At 34.6% G+C, this 18,696-nt stretch overlaps 1 protein-coding gene across 3 annotated transcripts in view; it reads left to right on the forward strand.

Annotated features, from left to right (window-relative positions):
• LOC128239797 (dipeptidyl peptidase 4-like) overlaps positions 1-18,696 on the forward strand; it is a 61,084-nt gene that overhangs the window by 32,221 nt on the left and 10,167 nt on the right. For all 3 annotated transcript variants that reach the window (XM_052956230.1, XM_052956231.1, XM_052956232.1), the window contains exons 3-17: positions 698-793; positions 1,430-1,527; positions 2,505-2,579; positions 4,163-4,215; positions 5,305-5,380; positions 6,405-6,534; positions 9,977-10,137; positions 11,470-11,558; positions 12,056-12,185; positions 12,730-12,768; positions 13,631-13,732; positions 15,040-15,134; positions 15,649-15,699; positions 16,068-16,252; positions 18,163-18,261. In XM_052956230.1, the coding sequence (XP_052812190.1) occupies positions 698-793; positions 1,430-1,527; positions 2,505-2,579; positions 4,163-4,215; positions 5,305-5,380; positions 6,405-6,534; positions 9,977-10,137; positions 11,470-11,558; positions 12,056-12,185; positions 12,730-12,768; positions 13,631-13,732; positions 15,040-15,134; positions 15,649-15,699; positions 16,068-16,252; positions 18,163-18,261 (1,479 nt within the window). The remainder of the gene's footprint in view (positions 1-697; positions 794-1,429; positions 1,528-2,504; positions 2,580-4,162; positions 4,216-5,304; positions 5,381-6,404; positions 6,535-9,976; positions 10,138-11,469; positions 11,559-12,055; positions 12,186-12,729; positions 12,769-13,630; positions 13,733-15,039; positions 15,135-15,648; positions 15,700-16,067; positions 16,253-18,162; positions 18,262-18,696) is intronic.

Raw genomic sequence — 18,696 nt, forward strand, 5'->3', positions numbered from 1 at the left:
CCTTTAAAATAACAGTGCACACGTCATTACTATGTTGCTGGTTTTAATGGAACGTTTTTGCTAATGCGAAAGGAATTTATTAATTATTGACAGTGTTATCAGTACCATTCCCAACTAATACATACACAATATGGTGTGCGGTAAGTGCAGTGGTTAGCACACTCGCTTCTCACCAATGCGTCCAGTGTTCGATTCCCGGCCTGGGCGCATGTGAGTTTTGCTTGTTGTCGCCAGGTTGGCAAGTGGGTTTCCTCTGGGTACTCCTAGTTTAAACACAACACAAGACCACATTGTCGTGTAGCATCGTGCCAAAGAAAGTGTTTAGTGTAATGTTGTATCACATTTGATGTAATACATGAAATTAAACTTAAACAAATAAGCCAGATTATATTTTGCTATTACATATACGAGTATACTCGTCTTTTCGATGAACGTCATTTAAATCATGGAGCCAACTTATCAACGAGTACGATCAAATTTTTCGAATCCTTTTATTTTTCGTTGTAAACAGATACATGTTCCATTCAAATATTGATGGTGGAAATATGTATACATTAAGTTTATTCAGTTTAAGAAGTTAAATATGTGGTGTTATTTTTCTGACACTCTTTGTATTTCATTAAATCCCGTGATTTAACGATATATATCGGACGATCTTTGATAAGATTTATTTAATATGTACTCTTTCTATTGACAGAGAATTCAAATGATCCACCGAAACCAAAGTTCACATTCGAAGATTTCATGTCGAAAAAATACGCTCCGAAGTACTTCTCCTATCAATGGATGAAAGGTATGTAGAATAATTGATCAAGTATGCATATTGCATAAATAGATGATTATTAATTATGGTACCTTATTTTATAAGTGACGTCTAGAAACAAGATCAATGAAAATGGGTAAATAGTGTAATTAATAAACATTTTTTATCAATAGTCTTAACCTGCCGGGTCTATCATTTTGTCATATCGCAAAAGCGTATCAAAAGTCAAGGGGCTGTTCCAATTAAGTTTCGCATTTTATTCGGATCTTAAATTATCTTCAATCTGTATATACGTAACAAAATCTTATACACTGATTCTTTCCTCAACTTCGTGGGCATTGTTTAAAAAAATACTTTTAGTTAAACGCACACAAATATCTAGCACAATAATGAGATTATTACAGAACGCAGTAATGATAAAAAAAATATTGTAAGCATTACTGAATAAATCACTTAAAGACACTTGTTTTCATAAAAACTGTCATTTCAATGACGCACTATTTTGTTTTATAAAGTCATTTTAATATCGCGCAATGATACATTTATGATGTGACATCATCAGAGTGCAATATGTCCGTATTGCACTGGTGTTGAATACGGACATGTATATGATACGATATGTATTGCTTGGGGATTTATAATGGGTATATAATAATTTTATTACAGGGGCTGCTGCATTATACTTCCGCAATGACGATGGTGCTGTACTACGCTACAATTGCTCAACTAATACGTCCGTCATGATAATGGACAACTCCACGTTTGTATGTATTTTTTCAACGAAAGCCCCCTCGTGATAATGGACAACTTCACCTTTGTATCATCAATAATGCAATAAGGGAGTTTGATTGATTTCCGCAATGAAACTTCTCCAGAAATCTGATTCTCACATACGTGCAGACACTTAAACTAATTTTTCACATAGAAAAAATATTCGATTTTAAACTGCGGAGGCAACTGACAGGGTTATTGAAGAGTATTTTATTGTAACATGCGATTTCGTTGTAAGAAGAGCTGTATCCCCTGCCTTATATTTATCATCGGAGCTCCTCGGCCATTTTATCGAAAACAACCTCGGATGTATACGGGTGTATATGTCTAAGTCCGTTGCAAGTAGATCGCGTGGTAATTCAATTTAGCAGTTAAAGTTTTTAATAATGACTTAACTCTTGGTAATCTTAATTATGTTTGCAGTAATAGACTTCACTGGCAATCAAATTTAAACTTTGATCAATACATACAAGATAAAACACTACATTTTAATAATGATATACAACATGTAATTCAAATATTTACAAACTACTAGAACTGATGTACCGGCATACATCCGAGCTTGCTTTCGATACAAATGCCCGAGGAGTTCGGAATGCATACGGATAAGAAATTCGGCGGAAGAATTGTTTTCATTATAGTACATTTTTAAAAGGGTGTTCCAAGTTCTTCATTTGTTTTATAAATTTTCATTATTATTTTATTCTGATAATAAGACTCTGTTAATAAGAGTATTTTCTATATCAAGACTTTGAATACAAGACAATTAAATGTATAAAATCCTCATTGTCAAAATAATATTTTGTCTTATGCTATTGTAAAAAAAAATTGTAAAAAAAAATATTGCACATTTGTTGATATTTTCTTTCAAATGCATGCATGTTTTTGTTTATAACGATGAGCTTTTTATGTTGAAGTTACGTAAACATATGTTCTGTTATGTTTTGTTTATTTTTCTCTTATGTTTCAGAAACAACTAGAAACATCAAGTTATACAATCTCACCCGATGAAACATTCGCCTTGCTGCCTTATGATATAAAACAAGTGAGGAATACGTAGAGATTTACACTCAAACCCAGTTGGATCGAACTCACATGGACCGTCGATAAAACCTCGAGCTTCGGAAAATTCGAGCCTAGCAGGAATACTTATATTCTTTAAAGAAAAAATCGGTCCTTTAAATCTAGTTCGAGCCAACGAGAAATTCGAGTCAAGCGAGTTCGAGCCAACCGGGTTCGACTGTATCTTGTAATTTTAAATTTAAATGTGTTTGTGTATTCGTGCTATAAAGAGTTCTTTGCTTTTAAAGGCATACAATATGGGTAAATGCAAATAATAATAATAATAATAATAATAATAATAATAATAATAATAATGCATTGTCTTGTTTAACTCATTTGACTAAAAAAAGCATATGATTAAGATACATATAAAAAATATTCCTTTAATTATTAATAAATTTAATATATAGCAATGTAGCCACAAATTCCCAATCTAAAATAGCACCAAAATATCGCTAATAATGTGTATCTGTACCTAAATACTATATAATTTTGTTTTGATTATTAAGGTCAAATGATTTAAACACGAAAGTGCATTATCATTAAAAACAACAACATTTATTGCATCCACCTAGTGTGCGCCTTTAAAGCTGCACTCTCGCAGATTTACCATTTTTACAACTTTTTTATTTTTTGTCTTGGAAAGAGCAAATTTTTGTGTAAATGTTTGCAAATCAATGATAAAAGATGGCTGACAAAAGATCAGATCGCAGTTTTTCATATTTCCGTTTGAAATTTAATGTTTTATGGCTAACGGTTTAAGTAAAATGCATAAAACATGAATTTTGAGAGGAAATATATAAATCTGCGATCTGATCTTTTGTCATTAGTCTTTTATCACTGATTTTCTGATATTTACGCAAAAACTACTTGTTCCAAGACAAAAAATAAAAAAAGTTGTCAAAACTTTCAATCTGTGAGAGTGCCGCTTTAAAAACAACAACATTTTTGTTTTTGCATCCACCTATATTCTTCGCCTTTAAACAAACATTTCCTAAAACAAGTGAAAAAGACGGAACACAATGCGCAACGTGGATTGTTTTGTAAAACGCCAAGACTTAATTAAGATTTTAGCACGGGTGGTGAAACTTACTGAATGACGTATTGCATCGTAAATGCAAAGATAAGGTATGATAGAACTATTTGACCTGGCCAACAGTAAAATGTAAATCTTTATTTAAGGGACTCACTCATGTTTTGTGAAATGCACTTTTTAACGAAATCAAGTGTGGCAAATCATTAGGAGCGTTAAAACGAAGATACTGACGGCTGGAACCCTTGTTCAAATATTGTCTTTGAAGTCCACGATTTTGAATAGCGTTAGTAACTCTTTTCAACAAAAAGCCTTGTTGGCCAGCGGTTTTGTTGTAAGTTTTCTAGACTGTTCCGGCGTAGGTTTGCTTACTACTAAGATCAGGTTTTAGTTATACTTGTGTTTGTAATTGTATTTTTTCGGCAATTTCGGTTTCAAAGTGTAAAATAAATATCATTCCAAAACATGAGCGAGTGTCTTTAATTTGTTTGCTCTTGTCGATGTTAAGTTTAATGTATATTTTGCTATTCCAGATATACAGACATTCTACAAAGGCTAAATACAAGATCTTCAATATAACTTCAAAGTAAGAACACATTCATATCATTCCTGGAATTCTTTAAAACATTTTGTTATGAATATGTTCGTAAACACTTATTAAAAATAACTTATTTCTCCATTTAGCTATGTATTTTGTTATTCTCCTTATTTTAGTATCTAACTGTTCATATGGTGTTATTGGCTCTATTAATTCAGACAATTCAGACAATTTGATTAAAAAACATTTGTTTTTAAATTTTAACCCAAGTTTTATTATGTCAGCGGTCTATAATAATATGTTTTGCCCGTCTGGACCTGTCCAAAAAAGATCGCACACGTCGTTCAACTGCTAAGTGCGGCTTTGCGATTTTTACAACGACGAAAAAAATGTCACAATTAAACAAAAACACTTCTAATGCGATTGAAAACATATTGAGTGGTAATAGAAATAGTGTTGATATATTGTAATATATATGACACACCACTACGGGCTATATCGCATTTAAAGGACCGGCCAGTCAGCCCCCGAAGATGAATGGACCATATACACCTTCGTGGGCTGACTCACCGGGCCTTATACTGTCATTCACTTATATATTTATCTATACATAAATATCATATACTTGTAAGTTTTACCGTTAAAGTCAAATGAGTTACACCAAATAATTCATTGAAAATAATACATTTCTTTTGTACATCCATCTATGAGTCGCACCTTTAAACCTGCACTCTTACAGATTGAACGTTTTAATCACTTTTTTATTGCTTGTCTTGGATCGAGCCAATTTTTGCAAAAATCCATGGAAACCAGTTATATAAGACTGCTGACAAAAAATTAGATCGCAGATTTTTATATTTAAGTTCAAAAATTGATGTTTTATGCATTTTTCTTAAACCTTTAGTAACGGTTTAAGCCGTAAAACATTAATTTTTGAACGGAAATATGATAATCTGCGATCTGATCTTTTGTCAGCAATCTTTTATCATTGGTTTGCTGATATTTACCCAAAAGTTTGCTCTTTATAAGACAACAAATAAAAAAAGTTGTAAAAATGGTAAATCTGTGAGAGTGCAGCTTTAAACATTAGCTATGAACGAATGTATAATTGACGTATTTATTACTTATTTTTTTAAGACAAGATACCAATCTTGAAGGACCAGATGGCTTAGAGTTCCAATATGTGTCCTGGTCTCCGACTTATAATGGATTAGTAAGTATTTTAATAATCTTAATCCATATATTAGTATATCATTTATGCATGCATCCTGTCTGAAGAAAGTGGTCTAAAATCTGTGTACACATCTTATGCAAAACATGTAATTATATGTAAATTAAATGTGTATTTTATTACAATACTTGTTATTAATAACAAGAACCTCAATTCAACAAGTTATTTCTACTTTGAATTGCTTTATTTGAGCAAATAAACTCTCAATGGCCAACCGATTATGTCCCTTTAATGATTGCAGACCTGTCTGTGTTGAGGGATAGCTTAGATTGAACGTTAATGGAATGAGGCTATTTTGGATAAAAGAATAGATGATGTAATTAGAGAACACTACTTTTCTGAACAAAAGTTCCAATCCATGTCATACGAAATTAACCGAGCTGCACTCTGCTGTCCACAAGTGAGAAGTTGATGTCTGTAAGCTCGTAAATCGGTATTAAAATCTAAATGAAGAGCGCTAAATTTAATGCTTATTAATTGAGTTAAAAAGGTTTAGAGTACATTGAAAACCTCTTAGTGATCGAAAGTATATGTTATCCAATGGGATGGCGATTTATTCTAATCTGTCGGAAATGAATTTGGGTGAAATAACTGCCAACCTATATCGATTTTTGATCAGGCAAATGGGTATCTTTAAACAGGTTGAATACAAAAGACAAATTATAATTTCAAACACTAATCTGGCAAGAAGATTCGAGACTTCATTTCCACTTATTTTGGTTGGTGCATACTAGTAGCCTTAAACCATTACGTTCTGATGCATTATAAATTCGTCAGGCGTTGTTCAACGTAATAGTGTATAATACTACTGACGTTGTTTAACGTGACGGTGTAATAAAAATCATCAGGCCTTGTTTAACGCGGGGGGGCGGGGGGGGGGCGGGGGGCGGTGGGGGCGGGGCAGAGTAGGTCAGGGCAGAGCAGGTCAGGGCAAGCAGGCAGGCAGTTGAAGAGACAGACATACAGACGTTGTTACCACACTCATTCACATATAATATCGTTGTAGGTGTTCGTTCAAAACAACGACATTTTCTACCGGCGAAATATGGACTTGTCGATTAAGGAGGCGTTTCGCGTGACCAACACGGGCGTGGTGGATAAGATATTCAACGGAGTCCCTGATTGGGTGTATGAAGGTGGGTTTAATGACGCATTTATAGTAAATGCTATTTTGTTTGTTTCCGATATAGGCCATGCTAAAAATTAAGATAATAGACCTATTGGTCCTATTTATGGTTTTGTTTTTATGCTATAAAAATATCACAATTATTTAAAATAAAGATTTTTGAATCACAGTATTACATACCTTATTTCGATATATCGTATTGTATCTCTCGGGTGGTTTTCAATATGCCACTTAAGTCAGTTTTATGATCATGCATCATTGACTACATTCACGGTATATGTCCATTATTTATATCGAGTAATCCGATTAGCTATATCGTTCTTAGATCCAATCAAGACCTGTTCTGAATTCCACCCCTGGCTAGTTTGGTATACAATATTACCCTAGATAGGGTTAAGATAGATATGGTGATTTAAGTTTTCCCTGATAAAATCAGCTCAAAGCCGCCATTACGCTTTAATTGCCTAGTGTAACCTTTCTGTATACCCCCCCCCCCCCCCAAAACAAAAAAAAAAAAAAAAAAAAAAAAAAAAAACACCACCTCTATCCAATTCCAGGGTATGACACACGGTTGTGTGTTGGTCATAACCGGTGTTGCCCTCTAGTGTCTATTATAATCAACCAGTTTTAAGATAAACGAATGTTGGCCAAACAAATAATGCTGACGTGTAAGTATGATTATAATCGCACTCGGGCTAGGCTCATTCGGCGAGTGTTCCGATAAGGCCTAAAAAAATAAATTGTGTGGTTCGGGTAACATGGTTCCCAAGAATAGGCAGGGTAGGTTGGGATTTTTTTTTAGTTTGGTACAGGTTTGTTTGCTTTCTTTTGTCCTTTTTCAACAGAATTTCAGTTATATAAGGACATTGCTGAGCATCGCTTCAGTTAGGTGGAGTGTCATTGCCAGTTTTGTTGTCATTCGTCACACACCTTCCGAAAACAAAACATATTTAAAATTAAATGTGACAATACTGACCAGCTTCAGCATCTCAAAAAAGTTTCTCTGCCATTCTCCAAGAAGTAAAGTAAGGAATAATTTATAATCTGTACAAATGGCATCAGACCCAGGTTTCAGTCCCAGTTTAAAGTCACATTTTGTCAGGCACCAGCCTATTTCAGAACTCCCAGTGTTTTATATTTCCTTTCAATATTAGTAGTAAGTTTGCCCTGCTGCTATTTTATTTAAACATTTTTTATGACTGCATCTGACAACATGACAAGTGAAATGAGTCATGCCTTGTCCTGCAGTGGTGGGTGGGGTATATTTAAATTAGACCGGCATTCAATCTTATGTGTGGGAAAAATTATACTATTATCCAGAGACATTTTGTTCCATTGTATATACCTTACTCTGAAGAGCGAAAAGTCGGAGAATTTCCCGATAAATTGTACGACAGGAATATCGTACAGCTGTTATTCATACAAACGGGTCCATGCCCCCTTGTCGGATGTTGACATGTCAATCTCGGATACAGATCCCGGCTCGAACAAAACATTATCACTACATCTTCGAAACTCATCTTGGGTGTTATGAGCTTAAACTCCCGACGTTCTGGAGTGGGTTTTTTTCGCAAGTCGCACCAAAAAAACAGTAGGGTCGGCGATATTTTCCAGGTAGGGTCGGGTGACCCGAACCACACAATTTATTTGTTTAGGCCTAAGAGTGTTAGTCATATTAGTTTGTTTTTTAGCATAGTGCACAGACAATCACAGGTTAGAGCTAACCTGTCTCTTGAACGTGCACCAGTGTATATCACAGTCACACGGGACGCCCATTTAACGTCCCTCCCGGACGACGATTAGTATTTGTTTAGTGGTGCGGCAGAGAATTGAGCATATGACTCCTGGATTGATAGTCAAGTATGTTACCACAAGACCACGGATCAGCCACGAACCAATGAATGACCGATGCAGCCCCTTTTATCAGAACAAAGTCCTAACAAACTATTCTTAAATTTGACTGCATACTGTGGATTTAACAAATACTAGTTTTGATTTAAAGGGACTATACACCAGATTGGCACCAAACTTGTCTGTAGCAAATCTCAGGATTATTATTAAATAAAATGGTTTACTCTTTGAAACCGGTCCCGCCAAAATTGCAGCCAAGTGTTATATCCACTGTGCTACGAAGGCTTACACTAAATCGTTGGAATATTTAAGCTATATACCTAACTTGGTTATATCACGTGATAATATCGACTAGCCAATCACGGATAAAAATGAATTCTACTAGGAATACATAGCTAGTAATCTTTTTTAGTGGTAAAATACACAAAAAAATGCGAATTATAAATTAATTGTAAACTATTTGGTACTTCAGTTAGTTAGTTTCAATGCATTGAACACAACGATACCAAGGTCAGTTTTCGACAATTTTCTCTTTCGTTTCGCTATTTCATCATACGGTGTATAGCGCCTTTAACAACCCAAACTTTCCTTTAACTATTTAGGGTTTGACATCCAGAATTTTTTAAACTAGGCCTTTAACCGTTCTTCTAAAACCTACTCTATTTTACCTCATTAAAATCACGATTTTCTCATATTTTCTAATTTGAGTTCCATGTTGCGCTTATAAAACTGTAATACCGAGGGACCATAGTCTCCATTAGCTGCTCTGTTACTAGATTTTGATAACACATTAAGTAATAATTTTACGTCAGGGACACATTTACAGTGATTGCAAGTGAGGCTGTTTTTGAGGTCAGATTCATGATCCTTTTGGGAGTAATTGTTGCACTATGCACGAAACGATTAAAAGAAGATCTGATATGCATGGCTTTTTAATACGGATTTTATTTGTTTGTTTTTTTGTAAATCAGTTTAAAATTTTGTGTTGAATGACCACGATTATGTGATCCTCTGTAGTTACATAATATTTTTGTGCTAATTTACAGCGCTAAATACATAAAATGTCGTTATATAGCGAAGCCAATTTCAACACTATTTATTAATGACGTGACGTCACATCACAGTCCAAGGTTTTAAAGGATGGACGGTGGGCTGTCACAATGGCCTTGAGGTCTGAGTGAGGAGAATCTTCTTTTCGAACGAGGTGTGAACGCAAAAAGCTGGTTCGAGACCACCCATCAAAAGGGTATTCCTGGGAAACTGGTTTACCAAGAGGCCTACCGCAAAGTTCTAGGTTATCGCACCCGTCTCTCTTTTATCTCACTCCGTTTCGCTAGTCTTTGAAGTGCAGTCACTTCTATCTCATGCCACTGGAATTTAACACAATTTAGGTCGTGATGGCGTCACGGGAGGGGTAGGGGGGGGGGGGGGTTCAAGCCAAAATGCAGCAAATAGGGCGGGCAGACCTTGATAAACTCAAATAAACAAGAAGTTATTTTTAGGCCTAATGATTTGTTACCATAACCACAAAGCCAATATCATTTGCTTTTCTTTGTTAGTACCATCATGATCATATTTACAATACGTTCTTTTCTTTTCAGAGGAAGTGCTTTCCATAGATAACGCCATATGGTGGTCACCAGACGGTGGCCATTTCCTGTACGCGTCTTTTAATGACAGCCAGATCGGGTTGTATGACCTCACGTATTATGGTCCGTTAACACAACAGTATGTCACAAACAAGCGACTGTTATATCCGAAGGTAGGTTAAGTGGGATTATATTGACACCATGTTCATTATTTTGACAAAGCACGTGTCACACGTATATACAAAGTCCCGAGAGCCGGACAAAACATCCAATGGACAGACCTCCAATGTCATTTTTTGACAAGGTTGACAAATCCTCTCAGATAATTTTGACGTGGTTGCTAAAACCTCAGAAATCATTTTAACAAGATGGACACAACATTCCGGATCTTTTTGTCGTGGTGGACAAAACATTCCTGATCTTTTTGTCGTGATGACCAAAACATTCCGGATCTTTTTGTCGTGGTGGACAAAACATCCCAAATCATTTTGTTACTTAACAGTTGTTAATTGTTATGATATAATTAAGATAAGATGTTGTGTCTCGATCACCTCATTTAATCCCAAAGCATTCCTTATCCTCGTAAATTCAAAAGAAATTTCTCAAAGGCAATGCAGTAAATTTAAGACATTATAAGAACTTTACCATCAGCGTTCCTTTAAATGTCAGGATGCAAAAACATTCGCAATGGTAACGTCGTTTGAATCTGTCTTGGAAATTTGCAGATGGGTTTTGAACGGTGTTGTTTGAGAATTCTAAAAAAATGATTTAAAATGTTCCAATTGTTTTACTTGCTTTATCTCAGGAGAATTAATGCTGTATTGAATTACTGTAAGGAGGGTTTTAACATAGTTGTGCTTAAGTGCATTCTCCAAATATCATTTAGAGAACGACATAATAATTCAAATTTTAGAATATTTTCTATTATTTTTGTTTTCTTATTGATGGTTAATACAAAACGACATGATAATCCAAATTTCGGAATATTTGCTAATAATTGTTTTTTTGTGATCCTATGATACTTTTAAAGATTAATACAGAACGACATGATATTTCATTCTTCTTCTTATTATATTTTGCTCTGACACTTTTCAAGTTTAATACAGAAATACATGATAATACATTTCTTCTTCTTCTTCTTCTTCTTCTTCTTCTTCTTCTTCTTCTTCTTCTTCTTCTTCTTCTTCTTCTTCTTCTTCTTCTTCTTCTTCTTTTTCTATGACACTATTGAAGGTTAATAATCCAAATTCTAAAATATTTTTCATTATTTATGTTTTCCTTTGACACGATTGAAGGTTGAACTAAATAAGAACATATATTTTGAAGTTGAATAACAATAACAATTGGATAAATTTTATTTTTGGCGCAAGATGATAATCACTGGTTTTCTAGATATATTTAAGGTGGCAGAAGCATGCGGAAACGTTATTTTTACAAGATTTAAAACATGCGATTTGCCATTTAATATCTGTATCGCATGAATACCTTTTTAAACTATTTTTCAGGCGGGCACAACCAACCCGACATTCACATTAAACATCTTCAACACCAACAACAATTCATCGTTGGAAATTCAGCCACCACAGATATTGCAGTAAGTATTTGTTTGCACAGTCCTACACATAAAAGAGATTGCTTAACATTACGTGTACGAAGCATCGGTTCACCTCGGCTATTTTCCATCGAGAACGACCACGGTGGTCATCTCCTACGAAGTGATCTCCCCTGACAAGCAGAATAGATTACTGCCTCCATGACCAAAAAGCCTAACCCATCTTATAACTTATATCCAAAATAGTCTTATACGATCGAACCCCGTTGGCTCGAACTCCCATGGACCAGCGTATATATCTCGAGCCTCGGAACTTCGAGCCAAGCGGGAAAGCTTACATTAAGTTGAAATAAATCGGTCCTTTACATACATTTCGAGCCAATGAATAATTCGAGCCAAGCGAGTTCCAGCCAACGGGGTTTGACTGTATATAACTATCAATATAGTCCTTCATACAACCATCACATCATTCTATCCTTTGTCTTTATAACTTGTCGAAACATCCCAACAAAATGACCCATATTTTTATATCTATACAGGGACCAAGACCATTATTTCACAACGGTCACGTGGGGGGATAATGACACGGTGTTGATCACGTGGATGAATCGGCATCAGAACATGACGCTCTTTACAGCATGTGACGCAGTAAATGGAACTTGCAAGGAGGTGAGATTGACCATGATATCCTATACATTGATATATTTGTAGTCTACATTCGTTATGTCGAAGTCCTTTGGAAATCGGAAAATACGTCGAGATAACGATAATTCGATATAACCAAAATATAAACTGTCTTATTTAACCACTTATATTTGAAATACGTTTGACATAACCTAAACATCGGAAAAACAGAGCTCGACATACCGAATTACGACTGTATTATACATAGATCATCGTAAGAATTGCGGATGTAAAAACTACGTGTATGACCTCTCCGTATTTGCATTTCTGAAGAAGTAATTCAAAAACATCTTAGATGTTGGTTTGTGTTGGGTTGATTTAGACATGTTTCTTATTTCGATTACATCGAATGTTCATTATCTCCAAGTATTATGGTCCGTATGACTTCGACATATCGATGTATCTGTCGTTTTATTGTATTTTCATAAAATAAATCATTTATTTTTATTAAATGTATGCAAATATAATGTTTTAAGACAAATACACTTCTCTTACGTTAATCCTTTTTATTATTATTATTAATTTTCAGAATTACCGTTTCCTGGCACCGTCTGGATGGTGTGAAGTGGTAGGTAAAATATGAATATTAAAATTATTCAGGGTGTGTAAGTCTATTTATACTGGCACTCGGGCAAGCTCCCTTCGCGAGTGTTCCGACAAGCGTGTAAGTCGTATTAGGTTTTTTAGAGCATAGTGCACAAACAGAATGTAAGCCTCGTTAGAGCTACCCTGGTTCAGTAACTTGCACCAGTGTAATGCACTGTCGAACGAGACCCTAATTTAACGTCCCCTCGGAAGACGATTAGCATGTGCATTTAGTGATGCGGTGGGGAATCGAAACAGCGACCCCTAGAATGACAGTCAAGTGTGTAACCACTAGACCACGTATCTGCCACCAATTTTTTCAGTCCGTATTTTGCCATTTTATTCCACAAACGTTTTATTTGAACTGAATCGTCCAATGAAAGAACGCCGATAACCATGTCGTCACATATTTTCCGAAATAAACTTATTGATACGTTCTAATTATTTCTATATGTAACTTTTATATTAATAGCTTGTATTGCCTCGACCTTCGTTCATCTAAAAAACAGTGTATGTATACCACGTGATAAATTACGTCATAAATGGGGCTCCGTTAGCGTAGTAGACTGCGATATGTTTTATTTAAAATGGTAAACAATAGTAAAGTTATTCTTGTTAAAAGTCTTCATTCGAAGCAAAATGTGCCTTCCGACGCAGCATTTATGACGTCATTGATCACGTGGTATACACACACTGAAACAAGGTCATTGTTAAAAGTTTGCTTATTTCTCTTGTCTTTGAAGTTGCCATTTGGTATGTGAGACTGTGTTTTATGTATCGTTACATATATGTTAAGTATATATTTGTAGTATTAAGACGAAACTGATAGTTTCGTTTCGTTTCAGTTCACCTCCCCCGTTTTCACCTCCGATGGACAAAACTTTTTCTTCATTTCGCCCCAACTGGAGGGCGAAGCTGGCCCGTTTAGACATGTTACTATGGTTAATGTGAGTATAGTTGGTAAACATGTGCATTAAAATGGCGCCGCTGTGAAGTGTGGGGCCTACACAGAATGAAATTTCGTTTCAGCTCATGGAAGGAGCTGTAATTAAGAAATTCCTTTCCAAAGTATTCTTTGTTGTATTTTTTCATACACAGTTGAACCTCGTTGGCTCGAACTCCCAGGGGCAGGCGAAACTACCTCGAAAAACTCGAGCCAAGCGGGCATGCTTGCCTTCAGTTAAAGCAATCGGCCCTTTATACCCTGTTTGAGCCAACGAGGTATTCGAGCCTAGTGAGTTCGAGCCAACGGGGTTTGACTGTAGTATATTTTATAAATGTTTTGTGTTTTAGTAGTTTCATTTGAGGTACTCGTTACATGCTTATGAACAAATCAATGGTATTTTCACTTCGTTAAAAGATGAATTCATGTACGAATCAATATGGGAATAAACGATTAGTACCAATATGCGATCGTATCTCAAATATCTATTTCAAAAGTAAAATATGTAATTAGTTATCTGGGATGGTATTCACAGAATTGCTTTGCAGTACATTCAGATCTGAGATCTGATCGACAGCAGATAGCGATAAAGATTAAGATCAGTACACAGAATATTGTATACTATACACGGATGGGAGGGGGGGGGGGGGTCTCACTTATAGAAGGCTGAAGTTAAGTCAATAGTTATACATCATTGGCTTTATATACAGTATAAGTCAGTTATTAATATCGAGTAATCCGATTAGCTACATCGTTCTTGGATTCAATAATGAGTAATATTGAATACAAGCCCTGGCCAAAATATCAGGAAATTACTCAATCAAAAGCTCAAGTCCCTTTATCAAATTACAGCATCATATGATTCAAAGTCGTTTATTTTTTACCCTTTTTCAAATCGCATTTTCTCATTCATTATGTTGCTAGAAAATTATAAATATTTTATAGAAAAAATTGAGAGCAAAATTTGTTCTAGAGTCCATTTTATTATTTTTAAAGTTTACCAAAGTACATTTTGTGCTCTAGAAATATTTTGTTTTAGAATATTGAGCAATCATGTAAATCAACATCACGTATTTGAGGATGTGCTTTTAAAAATGGTAAAGATTAGTAAATTTTAATAGTGTCATACTGTAATGTGGAAAAATGAGTTGAAATTGTGATTGAGATTTGACTTTTATATATAAGTATTTTCTTGATATTGGAGCCTGATGATGGTTCTGCAGATAATGCCTGTTTTCGACAGTAAGCTAATGTCACTCAATTAATATGTCAAAGCCATGGAAATGATGATTGTATATTTCTCTCCCACAGATACAAAGTGGCGGCTCCGTGTCACCAACATTCATAACCACTGGTCTGTTTGATGTGATATCGATAGTAAAATACATTCCCGCGACAGAAACAATGTAAGTTATACAACTCATCCAAAGTTCAAATCAAATGTTTTACCATCATTATACGGATAACATTTATCACATTACTTATGAAATGTTTAAATTTAATGATACACATTGTGTAGTTAAAAAATTCGGTTCAGCTGTACTATCATACTTTAAGGCCTAGTTTAAGGAATGTTTGGCATGATAATCCCCTGCTGTGCATCTCCTGCTAATTGCACTGGTGTCAGAGTAGGGGCCAATTACCTGTGTATTCGTTTCTTGGCTCAGGGCCATTTAGGGTCCACTCCATAATGAAACCCCTGAAACTGCACAGCAGAATACTCAGATTGGAGATCTGATAAGACAAAAAGGCAATAAGATTAAGATCAATTAACAGAGGTTGTGTACAAATACACGGTTTTAGGGTAGGGGGTCACTTATAGAAGGATTAAACTAGGCTTTTAAAGGTGGACTCTTTTAATTCCCAAATAAGATTTACCACAATCAATACAATCGTTGAAACATTGCATTTTATTTGCAGGTATTACTTAGCATACAGAACCGGCGATCCGACTTCTCGCCATTTATATAAGTAAGTATAATCACAAAGCCATCGAAAAGCCAGAATTATTAATAAAATATTTATTTTATTTACTTTTTGATTGGAAAAATGGTATGAATTCAATCGATATAGATATTTGGAGAAAAATTGTTTGTTTTAATTTAAGACCGTATTTTCATCAGTGAGCAGAAAAAGCTATAGTTCACGTGTGGCGTAACCATAATTCAAATACATGTAGTTACTTTTGGTGTTTAAGAGGTGAAATGTATTACAATCTAACACTGAAAACAACATGTCTCTCTTTTTATTATATGCCTTAAAGGATTATTAAATGACATTAAATACTTTTTTTATAAAAAGTAAAAGTCTACTTGTTATATATCATGTATTGTTTCAAGGATAACAACAGATACTGATGCGTCAAACTTCAAAAAGCCTGAGTGCGTCACGTGTCATCTAGCGCCAGATTGTGATTGGTTGTCAGCAAGTTTTTCAGACACCAGTGGCGGAGAGTTTTTCATGCTTCAGTGCCTTGGACCTTCAGTCCCAACAACACGGCTCTATTCCACAGCATCTGAAACAGGTTTCTGAGCATAACATCATGTCGATAAAAACCGGACAGTAACTTTTACTTTCTAGTCAATGAACGTGAATTTATTTTTCTGTTGTATTTTTCAAAAAACTGATTTAAACACCAGTTTTCAAAAGTGCTTATCTGTAGTAAAGTAAATTTCTAAATTAAAAATCAAATGATCACAGTCATGTTTAATTTAAGGAGTTTTATAAGGCCATTTTCTTACATTAATTTATGTTCCAACTTGAGTACAACGAAATGGATTTTTTTAACAATTACTCAAGTATATTTTGGACTCTAGATCTAGTATAATTTTTCTTTGAAATATTGTCAAAATCTAGATACCTGTACCAACTACTCCTTTCAAGTCATTTAACGTCAATTTTCAATGGGGTAAATATGAATATATTTTTCTTTTATATATTTTGCCCACGGATTTAAGTACCAATTTTCTAAAAGTGCTTATCAGTAAAATAAATTTCTAAATTCATAGTCAAATTAACACAGTCATGTTTAAGGAGTTTTAAGACCAATTTGAATACAACCTATTACAGCTAATGAAATTGCAGATACGCAATAATTAAGAACTAGTCTTAATCATTAAGAATTTCAATTTTTGCGGTTGTTCAAAGGCCACTCATCCGACACACAATCTTCAGATTTGGCGTTGATAATGCGTCAGCCAATGAGGTTGTATTCTAATTCTACGCTCACTCCGTCCATTCTTAATCATAAAAAATTAATTCATGTCATCCTACTATTACTTAATATGTGGAAAACACAGAAGTCCAAAGCCAGTCTTCGGGTAAGCTGAAGAAGAGCTTGCATGGTATATTTAAAACCAATGTTGCTTTCATGCCTTTAGATAAAAAAAACTGCGTTTTCTCAGTGAAATAGCCAAATTAAAATGTAAAATTGATGTTTTCGCTGTAAACTTAGGAGCGAAAATAACAACTTTAGGAACTAGTTTTAAAATCAATTGTAGTTACTTCACTTTGATCAACACTAAACTCATCACTTTTGAACACTATCATTTAGCCAAAAATAATAATTTTATATTCAAAAAGGTTGCATATGTTTAAATAACTTTATTTTCGGAATTAATCAACTGACCGTTAATCAGAAAAATGTAAATCATGTTAATCCAAACTTGAAGCTGAGATTAAGGACAATGGATTTCGTACAAAACATATTAAAGACGGAAACAACTGCTCGAACATATTATTATATCATACATCAAATATCTTTTTAAACTGTTTGACTTTGTAGTAGGAACTTTCCGAAAAATAAGGACAACAATAAACTGGTTTTTTCTCACCACGCCTCAAAATTTGGCATGAAACTAGTGTGGTCTTCACTCTTTATCTGGAAGAATCAGACTAATCTCTGACAATGAGGGGTGATTGAATATCCATGTATCATGAAACAAACACGAAAACCAATTTAAACATTTGTTTTTCAACAACAAATCTTTGAAATAAAATACGATCTTACACTGAAATAAACAAATATCATCTATTATACATATAAATCATGTTGTTTTTTTACGATTGTATTGTATTGAACAACTGAAGTGGTATAAACAGTAAGCAGAAAGCAAAATAAAAATAAATTATATATTTTTTCTCATATATTGTACTGTATTGAACAACTTTAATGCTATTTTCAACACGCAAAGACCAACATACATATTAACAATTTGTTATTTTCATATACAAGTATGCTTATGTCGAACTGTTTTCGTTGTTGTCGGTTAAGTTGTACACATTTTGTTTTTCGGCTATAACGAATGTTGGCTATCTCGAAGTATTTTACGAGGTCCCAACGACTTCGACATAACGAGTTTTGACTTTATTCGTATTGTTTTGAACCACTGAAATGTTATTTACATCAAGCAATAAATATTGAATGTTTTATAGTGGTATCCTTTGAGGACAATAAAGCAGTAGCTGAGGGTCTTGCCAAGTTGTCCATGCCGCGACCTAAGTACGTGAGAATACCCCTTCAGAACGGAGAATGTACGTTATATTTAATTATTGAAATTATATATTTAACAACGATTGTGCAGAAAGTTATGTTAACTTATACTAAGTCACTCTCGTTGGCACGATATTTCGCGAGAATGTGGTCTTGTCTTGTGGGGGAAACCGGAGTACCCGGAGAAAACTCCACTTGTCCGGCTTGGTGACCACAAACCAAACTCACTTGCGCCCAGGCCGGGAATCGAACATGAGTCGTCTTGGTGAGAAGCGAGTGCGCTAACCACTGCGCTAACCACTGCGCTAACCGAACAACGTATAATGTGTGTATTGATTTACTTGCTCTTTAAAAAACTAGATATAGAATTAAGTATCTTCTTCTTTAGGCAAATTAAACAGATGGGTTATCGAATTTTCATATGACTATTTAATCGCAAATCTACATTTGGTGTATTTTTTCCTTATTAAGGAAAT

This window comes from Mya arenaria, chromosome 7 (assembly GCF_026914265.1).
Source record: "Mya arenaria isolate MELC-2E11 chromosome 7, ASM2691426v1".
Classification (NCBI taxonomy): Eukaryota; Metazoa; Mollusca; class Bivalvia; order Myida; family Myidae; genus Mya; species Mya arenaria.